We start from the raw sequence: 23,185 nt of genomic DNA on the forward strand, positions 1-23,185 counted from the left end.
AGTTTGAGTCAGTTTTTAGGATTGAGTCAGTCAAAACTTTGTGGGAATTAGGATTTTATTCCGTGTTGATCACTAACCACCTCGTGCTTTAGTTATCTTATTCAGTGACCTTAACAGTGGCGAAAGACACACATGTGGACTTGGAACACCCTGACATATCTCACTTGATTCTCCAGAAGTTCTCAGCAGATCAGGTTACACTGGGTAGACTTAACTCCACCTAACTTGAACCTAATCTTGACTGAAATTCTTCTTGTTATGAGCATTAGATCAGGGAAACGAGAACACACTCAGGCCTTCTTATCCTTGTTATCCATCTTGTTGATCCTGATTGGCAAGCTCATCTTTAGCTAGTTCCCACCCTGCACTTTAGCCTCTATTCCACCTTCATGCATTTGTTTTTCAATGTCATATGTGCAGATATGTGCAAAAAGGTCGGAGAGGAAATGATCAACGCAGACTCTTACTCGTTACTGCTGCAGAAATTCAGTCAGAAAGGAGAACAAGCAGATTAAGGGAGCAACCGCTCCATAACCAATGAACTACGCAGGAGCAGGGGTGTAGAACCAGAATGGTTGCAGAATCAGAACAGTCTGCGTCGGCTGTTCCTGCTGCTGCTGCGCTTGGATGGTCTGCTGCATCTGTTGCATCAATTTCATTGCGGCAGCGAGATCATTCTGATGGCCGTGATCACCCATAGTGGTGTCGGTTGGCCTTGGCTGTTGTCTGTTCTGTCTTTCTAACCTTGCTAGCTCCTGGTTGGTAAGCGTAACTAATTCTTCTTGTGCGTTTCTCCAAGTATGTATACTGGTCATGCACCTGTAACATTAGTTGCAACAAAAAGGATAGAGCAAGTTAGTGGTCTTAAACTATATATATAACCGAAAAATAAAGGTAAAAAGGTGGTCTACATCGCAATGGCGCCAAAACTTAATACACTAAAATTGTGTCATCCATTAGAGCACAAGACAGGAGACTTGATCGTGCGTGCTTTCCAACTCTGGATTGAAGCCGTACAAATGTGATCATTTGGAATTTTTTTAATGTTTGCAAATTAATAAGCTAAAATGGCTTTTGCTGTAAAAAATTACATTTTTCTTTTGAATCCAATTTAATATTTTATTCAAAAAAAGAAAATGGGGCAGCCAATAGGCCAACAAAAAGATAAGTGTGGTCACATGAAACGAGACTGGTCTATATACACTTCCTGAGGGAGGGGACAAAGAAGAAAAAGTTATAAACTTTAACTTTGTTAGCTAATAAAAAACCTTAGGTGAAAGAGATTTTTAATTTTGATTATAAATACATTATTTTTGCGATTAGTTATTTTTTACAATTATTAGCCAATCAAAATTTAATAAACCCAGTTAATATTTTCGAAATTTGCAATCTATTATTACTATATGCATTTCAATGTAAAATATATATTTTTAGAAACAATAATTTTCTAAAATATGGATCATTTTTACACATGAATAAAATATAGATGATATACTCTTTTATGGATATCCCCATTAGAGCTGTTCTAAACAAGATAGACTGCTCTTTTGCATTTTTTATTTTGAAACACAGACTATTCTTTTGTATATTTCTCATTTTACCTTTGCACTTGTGCTTCCCATCACCTTTAAATATTTTCCTGCTTAATACAAACAAACAGCTCGAGTGATACACTATCTCAAAATCAATATCGACAATCAACATCACTTTATTCGAACCAGAAGCTAGAGATTCAAAGATTAGTTCTGATAAAATAATTCGTTTTAAAGTTCAAAAAAAAAATAATTCGTTTTATGTTTATAACATATTTACCATAAATAAATTTTATCCACGTATCGCCTTGGTTATTTCAACTTATAATCCGCATTATACAACTTATATTTCTAAAATTTTCCTTGTAAATTTTGGATTTAAGAACCACCTTGTTGTTGAACAGAAAAAAAGAAAAAGAATTTTGTTACATTGATCAAATTCTAATGAGCAACTCAGTTACGTATAAAATTTTATGTTAATATAATTTATAATGGAGAATACTGAAAGGTCAGCAAAGATAACACGACAAACAAAGCATATAATCATCTTGTGGGAAATTTAGTAACCCATGGACCAAAACAATAAAATCCACGGCCATAATTTTGCTAGATATCGTCCGAGCACGGCACATAAGATGAGCACACCAATAGCAACATATTCCACGACCCTGACTATAAAGCCCTCACCATCCTTAAGTGCATCCCATTTCTCTTCTTTCCAATCGAACTCATCAACTCCCCAACTTTCAATTCGTTTCTTTCTGCACAAAACCGAGAAATCAGCAAACCAGGTATGCTCAAGTCCAGCTTCGGTCCATCCGGTTTCCACTCTCCATATACCTTCTCGGCTCCTTCTACATCGTCCAGCTTAAACAAAGAACTAATAACATTTCGATATTCATCATCCTCCAACTTTTCTTTCTTCTTACACTCGTCTTCCCAAAGACGGTGCACTTCTCCTTGTAGAAGAATTATCATCATGGTTAAGTTGCACAAGGCGAAATTACTTTGACCTGCTAGGGTTTATGTAAGTGGTCAGTACGTGGTGGATTTTGTGCCGCCTCTTTTTTTCTTTCCTTTTTAGGATATCTTAATTTGAGACGTGATGTGCGTGGGAAAAAATTGCTTTTTCCTTTTTAGGATATGTTAATTTGATTTAATTGTATGAAACAAGTCACTTTGCGTGAACTGCACGAGATTAGCAATAAGGCAAACAATATTATTCCCTGATGTTCTTGTTCTAGCCTGTCATCAAGAGTGACCAGACTCAATTTTAGAAGTTCCCATCAAATTAAACATGGAGTCAACATAAGACTCATCCATGTCATTCAGTATTTGATTGAGAATTCAGTATTCAAACACGAATTATTCCACAACACAGATTGTCACAACCAAAACTTACAAGGCATATGATATATAGCACGTGAGAATTCAAATGGTGCGGATTGACAAGAAAACAATCAACAAATCATTTTCTTTTACAAGCCTAAGACGCAATCCTCTTTTAACAAGATGAGTTTCCAAGGTAAATAAAAGGGTGTGGCCACATGAAACGAGACCGAGCTATATACATATCCCGAGGCAGGGAAAGTAGAAGAGAACACTCCTAACTGTGTAAGCTAATAGGAAACCTATTGTGAAGAGAATTCTTTAAGGATAAGGAGCTTCAGTAGCTTTCACAAACCTGCCTTTGACACGCAACCTTGTATCAGCTCTTGCTTTCCTCGATTCATACCTTATAGTCTTGTCATATCTGTTAGCAACCAAGATCCAAGATATGGTAGATTCTTATAGTTTAGAAATTGGAAATTTTGTCAAAAGAGAAAAAGTTAAAAAGCAGAGCATGTACCTCCTATTTTTCCTCTTTTCCTTGTAACGCTGCATTGCGTTGCCTCTGTTCTGAGCCAGTTGCTCCAGATCAGCCTTTGTTGCCACTACTCTCGTGGCCTTATTACAACTAGTTCCACCAGTGTTTTCTGTGAAACATAACTCATTGGAGGTGTTGGAACCAAAGGTAATTGGAAGATTATTGTTGTTCTCAGATGTCGCTGGTACTTGGCCTGAAGCTAATCGCTTGTAGTCATCCTGCAAAAGAATCCTAATCAGCATTAGACATGTTTGTATGGTTAAGTTGCCTAACACATAGATATCTACAAAGCCAAAATGTTGACATTGGTATATAATCTGACCTAACACGTAATGAGGTGAGGTGAAGCTAAAATGTTACCTGGAAAATCTCTTTAACACGTTTCGCCTTAGTGGAACAAGCATCATTCAAGAGCTTAACAATACTGTTGACTTTGAATGATGCAGCATCTTTTGTTACACATGCAGCAGCTTCCGTGCGGATAGTGTCCTGTGGTTCTCTCGACTGTTCCAAGTTAAAATCCCATATCTGCAAGTTCACGGCCGCACAGGTTGAGAAGACAATAGAACAACCAGAGTGACTGTAATCTTGGGAAACCTAAACTAATCAAAAAGAGAAAAAAGATTACACAAACTTACCTGAGTACTCTGGCCACCACTAGGATTAGCAGCATTCCACATTAAAGATGAAAACGACGTCGTTGGAGGCTGGTGTATAACCTCTGATTCATATGCATCTCTTGCCCATCCCAATCTCTCAGGCATCACCGGAACCATAATCCCCTCCTTTGCTTCTCCTCCTCCTCCGTCACCATCATTGTCTTCACCCTTGAGCATTTCCTCAAGCTGTTTGCACAACACCTGCTTATACCTCCCACAGCTAGAGCTACGCTTCTTAAACGTCGTCGTATCACTGGTTACAGGTACTATCTGTAACACGTTAGATCCAGAAACCCATGAATCTAACTCCATCCCAAAACTCTCCATCGTCATCATCATTGTAGGCACTTCCTTCTCTTCTTTCCTCCCTTCCAGATCAACTCCCAATAAAGCGGCAAGCTCCAACGCCGACGGACAACCGGAGAATCCTTCAACGGCGGAGCGGACATGGGAACAGCTTCCGTGCACATCCCAACCGCATTCCAGACACAATACGAGGCCGTCGGTGAAGCACCGCACGGAGACCGGCTCGCTGCCGCACGTGCTTCCTAGAGAGGAGATTCGCCTTGAGAACGTGGTGGTCACATGGTAAACATAGCTTCGCAGCGTCGGCTCGACAGAACAGAACCGCCGTTCGCTCGCCGCAGAAATCGCACGGAGCTCTCTCGGAGCTATTCATGGATCCTCTTACTTTGGAATGGAAACCCTCTGCTTAAAATCTGGAATTTAAAAAAGAAAGTTGGAAACTTTATTGGCCGGTGGGAAGGGAACGCTGATCAGATGGAGAACGTGACAGCTCCATTTCTCACGTTTTTCATTTTCCAAGGGATTTTGTCAGACTTATCTGCAAAATGGACTGAAGAAGACAAGAAGAAAAGTAAACGCTGTAGGGATTGCCATTATTAGACAGTACTCCTCTGTGTTCCGGTGTATGGATTCAGATAGAGAGATGTTCATATGATCAGATCTAACGGTGTTCTGATGGGATTTGCCATTATTAGACAGTGAGGCTTTACGTCGAGGTACTACTGTTGGTGACATTGAATCCTATCTATGACTAAAAAAATATATCTAATCTTTCTTATTGTACTGTTTAAATATCTTCTTTTAACGGAAATTTAGATCAAATCACGTATTTTTGTTAGAATTAAAAATTTCCATAAATGTCACGTACTTTTTGAACGCGGGGAGGCGTGGAACAAATCATACTACAGATACTTTAATTTCATGTCATATACGCAGAATTACTAAGAAAATAATTTGTTACTCACTTAAAAAGTATGTCAAATTTTTTATTTTAAAAATTAAAAAAAAGTTACATCCAAAATTAAAAACAATAACTAAATTAATGTCTTTTTAGTTTCAAAATGTTACGTCCAAATCTATTAACCATTCAATCTTCGGATATCCATTCGAGTTCGGATATTATCCGTTTGGGTTCGGATATTACCCATTTGGGTCGGATTAGGGGTGGGCGTTCGGGTATCCGTTCGGGTTCGGATCGGATATTTCAGATATTTCGGTATAGAGGTATAGAATCCGTTCGGATATTTCTGTACTTCGGGTCGGGTTCGGTTATTTTGGATCGGGTTCGGATATTTATATTTTGAAAAAAAAATACATTTTTTATTTCTCAAATTTCTTGTATTTAAAAATATAACTTTCATTTAACTAATTTTTTATTTTTAATTGATTGAATGGTTAATAGATTTGGACGTAACATTTTGAAACTAAAAAGACATTAATTTGGTTATTGTTTTTAAATTTTGGATGTAACTTTTTATTAATTCTTGAAATAAAAATTTTGACATACATTTTAAGTGAGTAGCAAATCATTTTCTCCGTAATTCTATGTATATCATATGAACTTAAAGTATGTGTAGTATCAATATAAATATTTTATATAAAATGAGAGATGTAAACTAGAAATATATGGTTAATTATACATATGTTCGGTTATCTTCGGATATCTATTCGGGTTCGAATATTACCCGTTCGGGTCGGATAACCTATCTCTTCTAATTCAATACCCGTTCGGATATTTTGCTACTTCGATTCGGATTTCGGTTCGGGTTTTTCGGATCGGGTTCGGATGCGGCTTCGGATATCGGGTAAAGTACCCACCCCTAGTGGAGCTTGCATCTTATATATTAAAAAGGAAGTCACAACCTTGATTCATGTGTGATTTTTTAAAAAAATGGACTTAATAGACTTATTCGTAGAAAATCATGTTACATTTAATTTCTAATCTTATCATTTAAATTTTGGGCCTAACAGAAATTTTTATTGGGTTATCAATAATTGGATTTAAACAATAGATTCCATTGGATTTATAGATAGTATAAATTAAATAGATATAATTTAATGTTGTAATACTATATCTCCACATGTTAATTATTTAAATATTTGTTGATGTTAAATTTTAAAATTATAAAGATTTTTTTAAATAACTAATTAATCGTTACTACCTTAAACCAACGAAAACAAATTTAAAACTATATAGTTTATTTTAAAAACTAAACAAAAACTAAATGTTTAATTATTTACTCGATAATATAAGTCTATGAATAAAAAGTTTAATTTTTTAAAAACTTTCTAAATTTTTGAAATGTTACACTATCTTTGAATATGAAAATAAAACAATATTTTACTAATCTTTATATATATAGTTACGATATTAATAATGAAATAATAATCCGAAAATATATATATAGAAGAAGATACAAATACATGTGAAAGTTTGAAACAATCTATTCAATGAAAAAAATATATTGTAAACTTATTATGTTTTAAAAATTGATAGACACATATATATTATACACATATATATTATAATATATATCAATTTAGAATTGAAATAAAATGTTTATATAAAAATAAATGAAAACAAAAATCTGCGCGGTTGCGCTGATTGAGATCTAGTTTCATTAATTAAATCACACTTAACGAATAAGTCTCGGGTCTTAGGATCGGGTTTAAATCGACTCCTATAGAATCCAGATCATCTTTTGAGTAGTGAAGTTTTGGAATCACTAGGTGCATAGTCCCCGCGCAAGCGCGGGGTCGGCTACATTATAGGTGCATTGTATAGTTTTGTTTACGGGATTTTATTGTTTGTTTGTTTTTTTGTCTATAATGTGATTGATGGGACTTTGGATATTACATAGGTTGATGAGTTTGATATAAGAATGAACGACGGAGTCATATGTTGATATTTTTATATCTTATATGTTCAAAGTTGAGGGTGATGGAACTTGTTAGTGTTTACTTAGGTAGTTGTTTGTATATAAATCAAATAGTGCATGGAAAAAGATAATAAATTTGGATTTAAAATGTTACGGTTTCAAAATAACTGGGCCTTGAAACTGTGGTTTAGTCTAATACTGAGAAAACTGTTAGGACTTCAACTCATTTTTTTCTCTATGTCGGGAATGTGGGCACTAATTTTCCGATTCATCTAGGTAAAGTTGTTTCTTAGTTTGTGAGATTGAAAAACGTAGATTGATTTTAAGCATGATTGATGAGAGGTTTACTTGCATCAGCTTCGTCTGCCGTGGGTGTTGAGTTTCGTCAGCGCCAGATGTTAGACATGCAAGAGAGAAGATCTGAATATGTTAATTTTGTGTTTTGTTTTTTCTTCTCTCGTGTTTTGTGGGTTCCATTCTTTGCTCAGGCTGTACAAAAGATGAAGTCTGGCTAGGCCGTCTCACTTCTCTGAAGTATTCCCTTGATTAACCTCCCACCAACATCTATCTTCTGATTCTGTCTTGAAGTCGAGGAGCTTCCAGAAAAATTAGCTTTCATCTGATGTTCCGCTTGGAATGGAGAGTTCTGAAATGCCGCATAAAAACATATTTGCAAATGACTAATGATTGTCAACAACTATCACTATACTAAATAGAAAATAAATCAAGGTTTTTTGTTCTGCACAAACTAAAATCTTACAACAGGGTTGTCACGGTCTTTTTTCAGGAGCAAGATCTTTTTCTTCCCAGAAACCATAGTCAATGCAATTCTTGGGAGAGAGCTATCCATGACAGAGGCTAAAGTTGCGTAGATGAAAAAATAGATCAGAAACACAATAGATTTTTTCAGAATAAGGAAAATATGAGATAAGTTGTTGACTAATTACCAGTTTCAGTTGTTGGTATGTCATTCCACTTGAATTTGCCTGATTGTAATCTTGCTTGGAGCTGTCAAATATGCTATGTTTACCAATTTCTAGGTTTGTGTTCGCAATCACTTGGAGCACCTAGCAACCTCAAAACGATCGACTTTCACAAAGGAATCTGCTTTCAAAGATGGCATGTAATGATTAGCACGTCCGACGTGAGTAAACCCATGAATCACGGAATCTGCAAATAATATTATCCAACAAAGAATCAGGAAATAAATTAAAACAATTATGTTAAATAAGTGTGATAGATCGAAGATTAACTTTCATCGAGGAAGAGAACCGTGATTCCCACAAACTCCCTGTCTTTCTTGAAGTTCATGGAATCCCAGAAGCGGAGGAAGCCATAGGCTATGCTCTGACTACTAAGACCAAGACGGAGAGACTCGAAGGTTGAGTGACGGACGTCGGGACGCCGGTTTGACGAACTGGAGAGGCAGAGAGAAACATTTTCTAAAAGATGGTTAAAGCTAAGAGGAATCAATGAGTTTTGTGGAGATGCAGATTGGGTTCATCAAAGATGAGAATCATATATATATGGTTTACAGAGGGGCTACAAATCATGAACATTTATGATCAAGCGATTTAAGATGGGGATATGAAGAGTTTACCGGTGAAAAAATATATTACGAACATACAGACGGCGCAACTCTGTAACTCAGACTTGTTTGAGACAATGATGAAAAGAACCCATGTTAAACTACAACAGTTTACAATATAGGAAAACCATAATTGTTGCAAACTTAAGCTTTTTTCATATAACACACTTGTAGGCCCGACCCTCAGAGGAAGCCGAAGAAGCAACGGCTTCCGACCTTCATAAATATATATTAGGTTCGGCCATCAATGTACAAAGGTATCAGTTAGCTTAGTGGTATAAATATAGATGTTTATATCTCAGTAACCCGGGATCGAGCAATGAGTTTGATACTTTTTCACACTTTTTAAAAGCAGGGCCCACAAAACGCTGACGTAGCGCGCTGAGGAGTGGGAAAAAACTCAATCATTATAATATAGATTTCGAATCTGCATGTGTTTCAGTTCGAATTTGGGTTGGTTCCTACTTTTATTCCTAGTCCAATAAAAATAAAATGTTAAGGAAGGAGATAACTATCATCTTTCTTTGTAGGGTCCTTCGTGACAAAAGATTTACATGTGCTAAATAAAGGCACATGTCGTAATTCGTAGATATATTCAATATATCCAATCCATTAAGGACCTGATTGGTTCAAACGCAACGACTGCGACTGCAGTTGCGGTTGCGGGAGTTTGCAGATGCGGATGGTTGTGGTTTCGAACGGTTTTAAGAGATTTGTACGATTGGTTCTGCGGTTAGAAATTGGTGCGTTTACGGGATATTTATGACTGGTTAACTATCAAATTCAATATCACTTAAATAATAAATTAACAATATTTACATTTTATATAATTGTAAAATATCAAAAATCATAATATTATAACAAATATAAAAATTATATTTAGAAAGTTATAGTTTTAATTTTTTAAAAAAATTATAGAAAATATTTTTATTTTAAGATTTTATGATATTAATTAAAATATAATAGAAATTTTATAATATTAATTAAAATATAATAGATATATTTTAGTATTTTTATAATTCCAATTTAAAAATTTTATTGAATATTTTTAGTTTTGTATTTATATTGTTTAAAAAAAAAGAAAACTTTTTTATCTTCTCGCAACCGCCCATAACCGCAAACGATAGATAGAACCAGCTTTTGAATTTATGAAGTTTAGAGCAGTTTGAAGCGGTTTAGAGCGGTTTGAGTGATTGTTTCAAAACGCCAACAACCACTACTAACCGCAAAAGCTGCGTTTGCGGGTGGTAGCGGGGAAAGCAGTCATACTTTAAATGTGCAAACAAAAGTGACGTCGACAGAGAAAAATGTTATTACATGACTATATGTTTTTTTTACATCACAAAGGTACATGAGATTATTATCACAGATGCACCATGTCGTTCGTAAATAGCTTCATTTTCTAACAAAGAAAGAACGATTTCGAAGCCCAAATACAACGATGACTTCAAAGAGGAATTGGAAATGGGCTTGGTCCAATATTGCAAGCTTGACTAGTGGGTCAGCGACAGATTGATACTTTCTAATCGATTTCTGCTTTTACACGACTCGCTGGTTTATTCCGGTTGTGGGGGTTTCGGTTACAATAAAAGACTAGGGGGGGGGGGGGGGGGGGGGGGGGGGGGGAAGAAACCCTAAATCGCCATGGATAAGGAGAGATACAGGAGCAACAGGGACGATCGCGATCGTGATTCGAGTGCGGATCGTTCGCCGGAACGCGAAGCCGGGCGCCGCCATCGCGATGGAGATTCGAAGCGTCGCGATTCAGATCACCACCGGTCATCGAGGCGCGAGGATAGGGAGGATGAGAGAGATAGAGCTCGGGACAGAAGGAGATCTGTGGAGAGAAGCGAGAGGGAAGATAGGGAGAGGTCTCACGAAGGAAGTAAAGATAAGGAAACGAGGAGCAAGAGGAAAGATAGAGAGGAGGAGAAGGGGAATAAGGAAGGGAAGAAGAGATCTAGGTTCTCTGATGGGAGTGGTGGTGGTGAGAGGAGAAGCAGGTTTGAGGATGAGAGCAAAAATGATCAAGTGAGTGAGGGTTCTAGGGCTACGAACGCAGCTAGTGACGTCTCCACTGTGAGTTTCTTTTGCTTTTAGCGTTTGATCTTATTTGCTAGCTCTGCTTTCGATAGTTTTGTTGATGGTTTCATTTCGAATGGTGTTTGAAAAGCTCGTATCTATTTTTGTCTATGTGCAGGGCGTCACTTCACATAGTTCTTTAGCTTCGGAAACGTCTTTAGCCCCTAGTCAAACCCTGCTCACTAAGGTATCTTCAATATCCACAACGGATGAAAATAAGAGTATTGTCAGGTCTCATGAGGTTCATGGAAAATCTAGTACAGATGGAAGAACATCCGGGCAAAGTAGTTCAAACTTGTCTCTTGATGCCTTAGCTAAAGCTAAGAAAGCTATTCAGCTTGGAAAGGGATTAGCCGACAGGTTTAAGAAACTTTCTTCGGTAAGATCTTCAGATATCCGGATATGTGCTTTCATTTTTGTTTCTTGGAGGGAACTTTGTAGTTTGATAACTCTTCTTTACGCAGGCGAATCAAGGTATTAAGTTAGCTTCAGAAGGTAGCCCACATGCTAGAGTGCCACCATCGACTACCACTCCTACTGCCTCTGCGGGAACATCTTCTGCTTCAGCATTACCACATGCTGTCTTACCTGGCCTTGGGAATAAGGTCAACATTGAAGCTGTTAAGAGAGCTCAGGAGGTGGCAGCTAGGATGGGATACCGTCAGGATCCAGAGTTTCCTACCATTATCAATTATCTTCTAGGACAGACACCTACAGAGACGATGGCTGTTCAACAGAAACCTGCGAAGGCTCCTGTTCTGCGTGTGGATGCACTTGGAAGGGAGATAGATGAACATGGGAATGTGATTAGTGTGACTAAGCCAAGCAATCTTAGTACATTAAAGGTCAATAAAGTTAATTTAAATGTCTAAGCTGTCTATTTTTTTCTAATGAACGAGCTCCTAATATACTTGGATATCTACAGGTTAACATCAACAAACAGAAGAAAGATGCTTTTCAGATTCTTAAACCTCAACTGGAAGTAAATCCAGAAGAAAACCCCCATTTTGATCCGAGGATGGGGATTGATAAAAACAAGATTTTGAGGCCCAAGCGTATGAGTTTTCAGTTTGTTGAGGAAGGTAAATGGACAAGGGATGCTGAGAGTTTGAAGTTGAGGGTATGCGTTGTCTTTTTCTATGATGGATTGTTTTTAACCATTCTATTCTATTCTTGGTGGCCTTTACTGATTTTCAGTGTGTTATTTTGATGTTTGATTTGTAGAGTCAATTTGGTGAAGCAAAAGCAAGAGAGCTGAAGGTGAAGCAAGCGCATCTGGCTAAGGCCAGGGATGATATAAATCCAAATTTGATAGAGGTATCAGAACGTGCCCCGAGAAAAGAGAAACCCAAGGAGATAATCCCAGATGTTGAGTGGTGGTACGTAATGCTTCCCACTTTACCTTTCTGTTGATACTGAGTTGTTTTGTTTCGAATGTTCATCTGATGACGGTAAACATGGCATACACTTGAGGAGAACAAGTCATACTACAATTATCAAACTAAACTTGCAACTTCTGGGATATTGGATGAAAGTCATACTACAATCACCATAACTGTTGCTACGGTTCCTTTTGGTTTAGTGTTACGTTTCTGTTTAGAATTATTCTCCCATTTCTTTTCGTCTGGATATGTATACTCCCATACTGCAATTGATGATTTCTTTCACTGTTGGCGTTAATGAGCGCATATTGCTTCTGATATTTTGTATTATTTTGTTATCAGCACCAGGGTGATTACTATTAAAATATGGTAACAATGAATCGTCGTATTATTGTGAACCACTTAGTTACCTCTCTTCAATGCAGACCAAATAGTTAATCCGGTGGCTTTGTGTCGTGCTGGTTTGGTCTCGGTTTTCTGTGTACGTTCATAATGGGTTTTCTTAGCTCAGAGTTTTGTTTCTCTTTCAGGGATGCTGCTGTTCTCACAAATGGCGTGTATGGTGACATAGCTGATGGTGCCATTACCGATAGCGATCTGAAGACAGAAAAACTCACACATTACATAGAGCATCCCCGTCCCATAGAGCCACCTGCAGAAGCAGCGCCTCCACCACCCCAGCCTCTTAAACTGACAAAGAGGGAACAGAAGAAACTTCGAACCCAGAGGCGTCTGGCAAAAGAAAAGGAGAAACAGGAGATGATCAGACAAGGGTTGCTTGAACCACCAAAAGCAAAGGTGAAAATGAGCAATCTGATGAAGGTTCTTGGGTCTGAAGCAACGCAAGACCCAACCAAGCTCGAGAAGGAAATCCGCACAGCAGCTGCGGAACGTGAACAAGCTCACACAGACAGGAACGCAGCACGGAAGCTAACACCTGCAGAGAAACGTGAGAAGAAAGAGAGGAAGCTTTTCGATGATCCAACAACTATCGAGACGATAGTGTCTGTGTACAAGATCAACAAGCTCTCTCATCCTAAAACGAGATTCAAGGTGGAGATGAATGCTAGGGAGAACAGATTAACGGGTTGTAGCGTGATGACAGATGAAATGAGTGTGGTTGTAGTGGAGGGTAAGAGCAAAGCCATAAAGAGATACGGGAAGCTGATGCTGAGGCGGATAAACTGGGCAGAGGCAGTGAAGAAGGATGAGAAGGAAGGAGAGGAAGAAGATGATGACGAAGAAGAGAATGGCGGAAACAATAAGTGCTGGTTGGTTTGGCAAGGAAGCGTTGCGAAACCGAGTTTTCATAGGTTTCTCGTACAAGAGTGCTTAACGGAATCTGCTGCCAAGAAAGTTTTCACGGATGCTGGTGTCGCTCACTACTGGGACCTCGCTGTCAACTACACCGAAGACTAAATCTTTCCTTCCTCCACTTCCTATTCTGTCGGTTGCTATAGTGTCTCTCATACTTATCAATCATCTCCTTTGAAATGCTTCAACTGTTGAACAATGTTATGGGTCTTTCCAGGAGTCATTTGCGGTTCTCTGAACAGTTGTTGTGTTCTGCTTCTTGTCGTCTTGGTGTTTTCACTTTTGAACAAGAATTTGATCTGTATTTGTGCTTAGGTAAATCATGGTAAAATGTTCTGAAATGCATGATCAGATTCAACTCTTACGTATCATTGATTTAGTCGTAGTCTCTTATGTTCTCTGTTTTGTGCGTGCCAAATTATGATCTTCGAATACTATCAAAATGATTTGGTTCATTTGTTCAATATATCTGGCTTTTGAGTTCTTATTAGGAACATCTGAAAGAGTATAAAATAAGGAAAATGAAAGGATTTGAATCTATGTATTATTCAATAGAGGTTCATTTATATACAAAAATAGACGGTCATAGATAAATGGAAATCCATAGTAATATGGAAATTCTAAACATATTAGGAAAAGGTAAAGATACATATTCCTAATCTAATTAGGAAAAGGAAAATCTAAGTACATAAGTAAAAGGAAAATCGGTCAAGTATAATGGAAAGCTTCCAGCCGCCTTTGGACATGTGGTACAAACCGGATGGGCCTGTTTCTGGTCGGACTGGATCAGGCCGGTTATGGCTCGTCCACATAAGGATTTATAACACTCCCCCTTGGACGCCATAACCATTCAGAGTTCGTAATGTGCTTCATGTTGCCTCATTAAAACCTTTCCAGGAAAAACCCAGTGGGACAAAACTATGGATAAGAAAAAAGAGTACAACAAACACTACTCCCCCTAATTTGAACCTTCCTGAATGTTGCTGTTGAAATAGCTCTTGCTGAATTGTAACTTGAACGTAATGCTTGAAATTCTCATGTTTTCTGGAAACTCTTGTGTGCATGAACAATACGTGAATCTTTGCTGTCGACCACTCTATACTTTTGGTCGGACAGATCTTGACTAAACATACTCATAGACAATATAGACTGAGCATGGTACCATGAACTTGTAATTTCAGGTCGTAAACCTATGTTCTGGTGCATCTTCTCCACACGGATGTATATCAACCATATGCACCAAAGTCTTGTCCATTACAGTTGATCTTTCTTTATTATCATCAGACATACTCTAATCTGATCGATCCATGTTGATTCATAGACCTCGTCTATACATGTCCATAACTTGTCTCATGAGTGTCTAAGATCATGATCAATGATCATTGCTGCAATGAGTTTCACAATCTCATCAAACTATGGCTCTGCGGCCAAATACACTCATGGACCTCATACATGGTTATCGATCTCTCTTGCTTTCGGTAATTTCATATACATTAGACCTTGACCAGACATACCCCTGGTCAATCCCTTTGGCCATTATGGTTTTACCTTGTCTATTGATATGCATAATGGTCTATACTTACATTTGCAGTCCTATATTTATATCTTGATGGCGTCCTATGACCTTTCTTGTCGTGGATCATACCACTCACTGGAATATATATTAGGTCATGGACCTCGACCACACGTGCTTATGGACTGCCACATGATAGCTGATCTTTCTTTTCCACTAGCCATACTACAATTTGGTCGGTCCATGTTGAAATATCAACTTCAACTATAAATTCTCTTGGCTAGTGTTGCAGCGATGGTTTATAGTTTTTCTTTTTCTTTCTGAGATTTAATAGATAATTTGTATCATCCAATTAACCTCTCTTTAGGTTGGTTTAATATAAAGTAAACACAAGGAATTCAAATTTTTTTTATAAGTATATATGGACTGAATTGGATTGTTCTTAGGCCTGGGCGTTCGGGTACCCGTTGGCGTTCGGGTCGGGTTTTTCGGGTTTTCGGGTTTTCGGGTTTACGGATTTACGCTCCTAGGTCCCATACTAAAATTTTATTAATACGGGTCGGGTTCGGATAATAACATTTCGGGTTCGGTTCAAAATTGTATTGCGTCTTAAAACCCATAAAGTAATCATATATCGTATGGATTCGGGTTATATCGGTTCGGTTCGGATATAACCGAAGTAAAAAAACAAAAAACTTGAGGAAAAATATAAAGAAAAACATCTAAATTAAATAAAAATTAATCTATCACACATAAGATTGATAAAATAACGATAAAATGTTAAATCAAGCATGAAAACAAACATTATTTGTAAACAATATGTATTGCCTTATAGAGAGTAGACTTTTTTATTTCAATGAGCAAATTATAAAATACTTATTTATAATTAATTGTGTACTTAAATTATTTATTAAAATTTTAATATTTATTATTATATATCATATTACCAGAAATTTTGAATTTAATAATTGAAATACTTATATATATTTCAAAATATTTATATTAACTATTAATTTTGGATTTTTGGGTTACCCGTTCGGGTTCGGTTAATAACACTTCGGGTTCGGATATTTTTTGTACCACCCTACAAGACCCGTTCGGGTATTTTTACATTTCGGGTCGGATAACAGGTCGGGTTTTTCGGTTCGGGTTCGGTTCGGATTTCGGGTTCCGGATTTTATGCCCAGGCCTAATTGTTCTTATATAACTCCTTTACTAAGTATTACATACTATATGCAGCTGCTTTGTTTCAGTCCATAAACAGCTTAGGAACAATGTTGTTCTTTATCCAGTGATCCATATGCTGCTTACTACATCATTATATGTCAATCTAATTTCTTTCTTATGACCAGATCTTTATAAATTCGAAAATATGTAGTAGCATCCACCACAATTGAGTATATCTGCTTATAAACTGTTCTTGGTCTCTGTGGGTATCCTTGTGTAACAAGCTATGTTTTAATGCTGTAAGTAGGAACATGAACACCTTAGACCACGTGATCATGTTCTTCATCTCACGATTTTCTTTTCCTCACAGGACCCATTTATCCACTGGCTAAATCATCATATGGCGTCTCTATATCTATATGGCCAATACTCCTATCTCTTTATATACTTTAATCCCACGTTCCTTTTCAATCTAATCTTAATCTTTACGAGTACTCTTACGTGGGTTCATGATCCTCGCCTATATCTTTATGTTCAAGTGCTACTTTCTTGTGCATCCTTATACAAATATATCATCTATGTGTCGACACTCTTATATAGTTCCATTGTGTTCCAGACATGATCTAATCGATTTGAGATCTCATTATCCAGGACCTTTATTACCTAGCAGCTTGGCGTCCCAAGCTACATGGTTTGGTACCTTAGATGTTCAGCTGGCCAGCCTTATCTCTATGTCTGGTCTGGTTTCCCTAATGACCTTGGATTTGTCTTATCTTTCTATGCACCTTTATCCTTTCTTTCCGAGGATTCTTATCTTATGGAACTCATTGGTCTATCTTGTATAGACTCTGTAGCAACTTGACTATGTCTCTTTCTAGGACATCAAATTCGTTTGGTGCTAAGCTGGTATGACTTAGTCATTCTTTTCTTTTCGGGTCAATGTGTCTGGCATCTGATTAGCTAGCTTTGTATAATTTTTCTTTTCTTTGGACGTCTTAAATCATATTCTTTAGTCCGAGGATCTTGCCATGACAATGATGGTTAATACCATTCTATTTCTCTTATCATTCTTTTACTCTTTACCAGCTTATAACTTTCTCCTTCTAATGTTGGATAGTCAGATTCATTAGTCATGCAATCCGTGTACCTGGCCTTAATCTGATCACCCATATTTGGCTCAAGGTTTCTTAAAACTCATGGGAGAAAAACATACTCATATCCAACATATATTCCCAATCCTTTTCTGAGGTTCCATCTTAGACGGCACATATGTATGTGGTGGTTTATTCAAAGTCTCTTAAGATGGTATATGTCTGGCTCATGACCCGTATTCAATCTGAGATGGGAATATCTATGCTCACTTGTATGGCCTGATGCATATTAACCTTATATACATGTAAAACTCGTGATGTCCCAAAGCTTTAGGCTGGATGTGGATTATGTGTTTTATAAAAGGGTCCAGCCAAGCCGTTTATAGCATGGTCATAGGCCATGGTACACGAATTTGTAGTATAGTCATGGACCACGGGTTTATCCTCACTCCCCCTCATGAACATACTATAATTTCGTGATGCTTGGGACAATAAAGCCTAATGAGTTTCCCTTGTGTACATGTTACACAACGTGAGATCCTATGGGATAACTCTGTGTGCCTTTTGCAATATCAATCTTTGCATCAAGTTTATACTAGGATGGCTAATCCAGTTGTGCCATAAAGTGTATAATTTCGTGGGGTATACCAATCTGGTTACCATGGCTCTTGCCTCTTATCATACTGATCTTTGACATAGTCTAGATCAGTAGAGTACGCAGGTATAGTCTTGACCACTTTCTTATAAGGCCTTAGGCGATTTTTCTTCTTAGATCTGAAGGAACTTTTTGTTTCCTTTTTGCCCATTGTTTCTATTTGGAAACCATTTTATTATAACTCAATGGGTCACGAATTCTTGGGTGTATATAATGCCCTTTAGGCAATGCCTTGGCCATAGATTCCTCACTAGGCTACTATACCCGCAAATTTGTACTCTTTATCAATAAAAATCATTCACATTATCAAGCAAAATCAGGCAAGGTATAATAGCAATGAACTCAAAACAATTCTATCATTATAAGAAAATTCGTGAATGACAAGAAGGTCAAAGCAAAGCATAAATCAAAACCTTAACACAAAATCAGTATGTCGAAATCTTTTTTTTTTAAGTCAATAGACAAGCCGGCCACACCATCCGTTACTTTGGACACGGCTACCTTGGATTCTTTCTTATCTTCTTCAGCCTTATTGGCTTCAGGATGTCTCATCTCACTGCTTTTCTTTAGCAACTTATTCTGCTCAATTATCAATAGGCATGAAAGCAGATCATTGTAGGTGGTGAAACCTCTTTCTATATAGATATGTGCTGACAACAGATCTCCTAGGAATGTGGAGTATGTTTTGAACAGTACATCCTCGTCTGTTACCACTTCACCACATAGTCTCAGTTTGTAAACGATTTTGGACAAAGAAAAGTGATATTCATCCACAGACTCAAAGTCCTGGAATCTGAGACTCATACATTCATGCATGACCTTTGGTAATAACACCATTTTGTATCTGGATTTTAATTATGTCCAAAGGTCACGGGGATTCTCAATATTTAGGTACTGATTTCTCAGATCCTTAGTGAGATGATGGCGCATAATTGTTATGACCCTATACATTTCACTTTCAGTTGCATAATTACCCTGAATGATACTCCTACCGAGTCCTCTTGATTTCAGGACAACTGAAGTGTTCATTGTCCATTCCAGATAATTATCTCCAGAGAGATTTAGGACAGCATAATAATCCAAGTTACATATTTTCGACATCTGAAATCATCAAGTCTTAGGGTTTCACAATTTCATAGAATACATGCTGCTAAATCAAACAATCAATTCACACAAGTATTTAAAACAAATTTCTATGTGACCATGGTGCGTAATCTTAGTAAACGGTTTCTATATGAATATGTAACCAATGCATCAATCAGAACAAACAATCTTGAGAATAAGCCGCACGGCCAAGATCAATATAATGCAACAATCTTAGGTTAGATGATCTATAAGAAATAAGGCCACACAACCATGAATGAATATGCACTAAGCCACATGTTTTTCGAATTCTATATGAGTATGCGGTCAATACTTTTAATCAAATAAATAATTATCAAGCAAGGCCACACGGCCACGAGTATGATGCATAACAAAAACCACACGGCCATAACAGAATGTAATGCAAATAGGATGATTAGGTAAGATGCATTCAATCTTATCATTCATTTATATGCATATCAATTAGGGTTTACCAATTTCAAGGTTGGTAATATGCGGCTAGGATTTAGGGTTTCAGAATCAAATAATCTAGCAACTTAACTCTCATGCAATATGTAAACAATCTTAAACCTCAAATCAATCATTCAAATTTTAAGCAATATGGGATTTAAGATTTCAAGGCCTTAAAATTTTAATTCGAGATTCAATCAATCTATTAATCTTAAAACTCAGATTATCAATCATTCAAACAAGAATAATTTAAAACCTCAATGATCAAACGATTAGACAAGAACATCAAACAAACCGATTTACAATTAGGGTTTTAGGGTTCTTCATACAACCGAATTTTACATCCTATCATCTGGTTCTATATGATCAAATAATCACAAAATCTAACCGATATCCTATCATAAATTTCTTGATTCCAAACTTAGAGTATTGATTTCTATTATTAGGGTTTTGCAAGATTTTAATTTGTCTTAAACCTTTATCAATCAAGCCAAATTCGATGTGGGTTCTTTATTAGGGTTTCAGATTTACCTTTTTTTGTAGGGTTGAACCAGACCACCAAAAGCAGAGAGAGTTCGCGAGCTGGTGCGTGCGGACTAGTCGGGTCTCGAATCGGGAACGAGCTGAAGCTGGTCGGATTGCTATCGGGTCGCTATCGTCTCGCTAGATCGTGCAGGCTGGATGGATTGCTACCAGGTTGCTATCAGCTCGTCGGATTCGGCTGATCCTTCGGGAACGCGAGCTGGTTGAGGACGTCGGACGTGAACGGGGAACGCCTAGGGGATGAGCTGATCGTCGGAGTTGAGACGAGACGGAGAAAGCCTTAGATCGTCGCCGGCTTAGGTTTTTAGGGTTTAGTAGTTGGCTCATGGTTTTAGGACTATCGTGCTGATAACGTGTTATAAAATAAGGAAGATGAAAGGATTTGAATCTATGTATTATTCATTCATAGAAGTTTATTTATATACAAGAATAGACCGTCATAGATAAATGAAAATCCATAGTAATATGGAAATCCTAAACATACTAGTTAAAAGTAAAGATACATATTCCTAATCTAATTAGGAAAAAGAAAACCTAAGTACATAAGTAAAAGGAAAATCGGTCAAGTATAATGGAAAGCTTCCCGCCGCCTTTGGACATGTGGTACGAACCGGATGGACCTGTTTCTGGTCGGACTGGATCAGGCCGGTTATGGCTCGTCCACGTAAGGATTTATAATACCAATTGATTTGAAGTAAGATATTTTAGTTAAAACTGGCCACTAACCTAAACCATGATAAACTATCTAAATGTCACGCGTGTGTAGAAGTAGTCGTATGTTCGTTTTACATAGGACGTGCGACCAAATGCGAGGCTCAGTTGTCGTTATTGTGCGCCTGACAGGGACAGCTACGGCCTCCAGCTTTCCTCTTGGCCCAACAATCCACACGCGACGCGTGGACCAATTCCCACATGGAAATCCCGAATTTACCCTTAAATGTCTTTGTTTTGTGCCCTTCCTTAATTTAATAGTGTTTCTACGTTTTAATTTTTTTTTTCGGGTTAATTATGCTATTACAAATTATAAAAAACATTAGGTAGAAATATTACAGCCGATAATTCTATCTGTCTTATGAGGTTTCACGCCTGACTGCATCACTCTGAGTAGCCCTATGAGATTCATTCCTTACGGTACTCTTTGCGCCATGCCGAAGATCTTTTGTAAGTATTTTCTCTAATTTTTTGCATAATTCGCCTTCTCCGGGAATTGAAACCCAAACCTCTGGGGTTCGAACCCCAGATCTGGTATAGAAGCCTTTAAACCTTGACCACTAGGCCACGGTGCTTCCATATTTTAAATCCTTTTAAAACTCTCTTTTTGGTTGATTATTCTTCCTTTCTCCTCCTCTTCCTTTCTGCATCTAAATATCCAGAGGGAATGATGCAGAAATGTTCATTGAGTAACCGGAGAAGGAGTTTCGAAGATGATGTACCAATCTCAGATAGAACGTTTGAGATAAATTCTCACATCTCTGTTCCTTGTCATTTGGAACAGTGTCTTAATCTCAAGGTAAACAAAATCAGATTACTTTTCTTCTGTTCTTTTCCTGATTGGGAGAAACTTTGAGTTTGAGGACAATCATTTGTCAGTTTTGTGGTATGACAAATGTAACTTCTTTGGTTTCCTTTATAATTGATTTTTTCTGTTTACTTGTGTTGCATTTATTGCTTCAAGCTTTGTCTCTATTGTCTTGTCTATAAATGCTCACAGGGTTTGCTTCCAATCTTGATTTCATTACCAAAACATAAACCCTAACTGAAATTTTCTTTGTAGAAGAACTTCACTTGGAAAGTTTCATGGCTCACTTTACGTTCTTTTTTTTTCTTCTATTTGAATCTGCCGGATGTTTGTTTTAGAACAAAGCAATGTTCTCTTGTATATCAATCAAAAAGAAAACATATGCATATAGAGATTTACATATAAAACATCTCGTCCATATTTGTTTTCTTTCAGGACTTGGGGTGCATTTTTTCTGCATTGCAAAGAAAGAAAGAAAGCAGAATCATTATGTTTCCTCTTTATTCTTTCTGGCACTAGTTTAAAAAAATATTACTTCTGGGGATTAAGCTATTAGCCTTAGCGGTTGCACAAAAAAAAAGCTATTAGCCTTAGCATCAAAGTAGTTTTCAAGATTTAAAATTACAGTTACTTTTTAAGTGAAATCTGGACGTTTGTTTTATGTTTAATTAATTAGACAGGAGAGGTTTACTACATAAACCGGAAGACCGGAATAAACAACAACAACAATGCATATGATGATTTCAGTGGAGAATCGGATGTAGCTGTTGTTTAAGAAGACGATAGTTCTTATTATGAAAGCGAAGAATCTTCATCAGAGTCATCGATAGAGAATCACGAAGAAGAGAATGAAGTTCTTGTGGTAGCTGGCTGCAAAGCTTGTTTTATTTATTACATGGTACCTAAACTCTTGAAAGATTGCCCCAAATGTGCAGCTCAGCTTCTTCACTTTGATCGAAATCACTCTGCTTCTCCTTAAACCTCTTTTTTTTTTAATCTTTTTTCTCTTTTCATTCTTCACATAGCTTTGTAAGTTTCCTTTTATTTATTCCACTATTTTTCCATCTCTTAAATCGTATATGTATGAACTATTGGTCGTGTTGTCTCGATTGCATTAACACGAGGTTTGATGGCACTATTTCAAACAATGGATAATAACAACAAACAATACGAATCATGCTTAGAATGGTGATATTTATAATGGATGAACAAAATGCATTTGGTTATTAGTGCGAACAAGCGGATTTAAACGTAACAAATGCATGTTTTTATGAGATTGATAAAAAGAGAGTTGCTGAAAGTGTTTGGAGGGGATGTTTGGGACAGTTGTTATTCCATTACAGATTTAAAGTTTGGTCAATGGAGGGGAGATAGGAGCCCTTAAGACTTGCGCGCCTTGTAGAAAATTAGAAATAGAGAAAATAAAGAACATAAAGAACATAATGATTGCAGCATGTGAATACCGAATTTTATGTTCCATTTGTTTCTCATTTGTCTTTAGTTTTGACCAAAATAAGAGTGACCATTGCATAAC

At 37.1% G+C, this 23,185-nt stretch overlaps 1 protein-coding gene, 1 long non-coding RNA gene and 1 pseudogene across 3 annotated transcripts; 2 read left to right on the forward strand and 1 right to left on the reverse strand.

Annotated features, from left to right (window-relative positions):
- Nucleotides 1–2,914: 2,914 nt before the first annotated feature.
- On the reverse strand, nucleotides 2,915–5,054 carry LOC106416779 (annotated as a pseudogene).
- A 5,338-nt stretch (nucleotides 5,055–10,392) lies between these two features.
- LOC106418303 (protein RDM16) lies at nucleotides 10,393–13,973 on the forward strand. Of its 2 annotated transcripts, XM_048756853.1 has the most exons (7): nucleotides 10,739–10,910; nucleotides 11,032–11,100; nucleotides 11,177–11,292; nucleotides 11,378–11,758; nucleotides 11,839–12,033; nucleotides 12,138–12,292; nucleotides 12,826–13,973. In XM_048756853.1, the coding sequence occupies exons 4-7, from the start codon at nucleotides 11,564–11,566 to the stop codon at nucleotides 13,712–13,714; spliced, it is 1,434 nt and encodes a 477-aa protein (XP_048612810.1). In that variant the 5' UTR covers nucleotides 10,739–10,910; nucleotides 11,032–11,100; nucleotides 11,177–11,292; nucleotides 11,378–11,563; the 3' UTR covers nucleotides 13,715–13,973. The 2 variants fall into 2 exon arrangements, with proteins under 2 accessions (XP_013714431.1, XP_048612810.1); XM_013858977.3 differs by having other exon boundaries at nucleotides 10,393–10,910; nucleotides 11,032–11,292.
- Nucleotides 13,974–17,286: 3,313 nt separating this feature from the next.
- Nucleotides 17,287–22,789, forward strand: LOC125587884. Its single transcript, XR_007324283.1, has 2 exons — nucleotides 17,287–21,642; nucleotides 22,328–22,789. It is a non-coding gene; the product is annotated as an uncharacterized LOC125587884 (long non-coding RNA).
- The last annotated feature ends 396 nt before the right edge of the window (nucleotides 22,790–23,185 follow it).

This window comes from Brassica napus, chromosome C5, assembly GCF_020379485.1.
Source record: "Brassica napus cultivar Da-Ae chromosome C5, Da-Ae, whole genome shotgun sequence".
Taxonomy (NCBI): Eukaryota; Viridiplantae; Streptophyta; class Magnoliopsida; order Brassicales; family Brassicaceae; genus Brassica; species Brassica napus.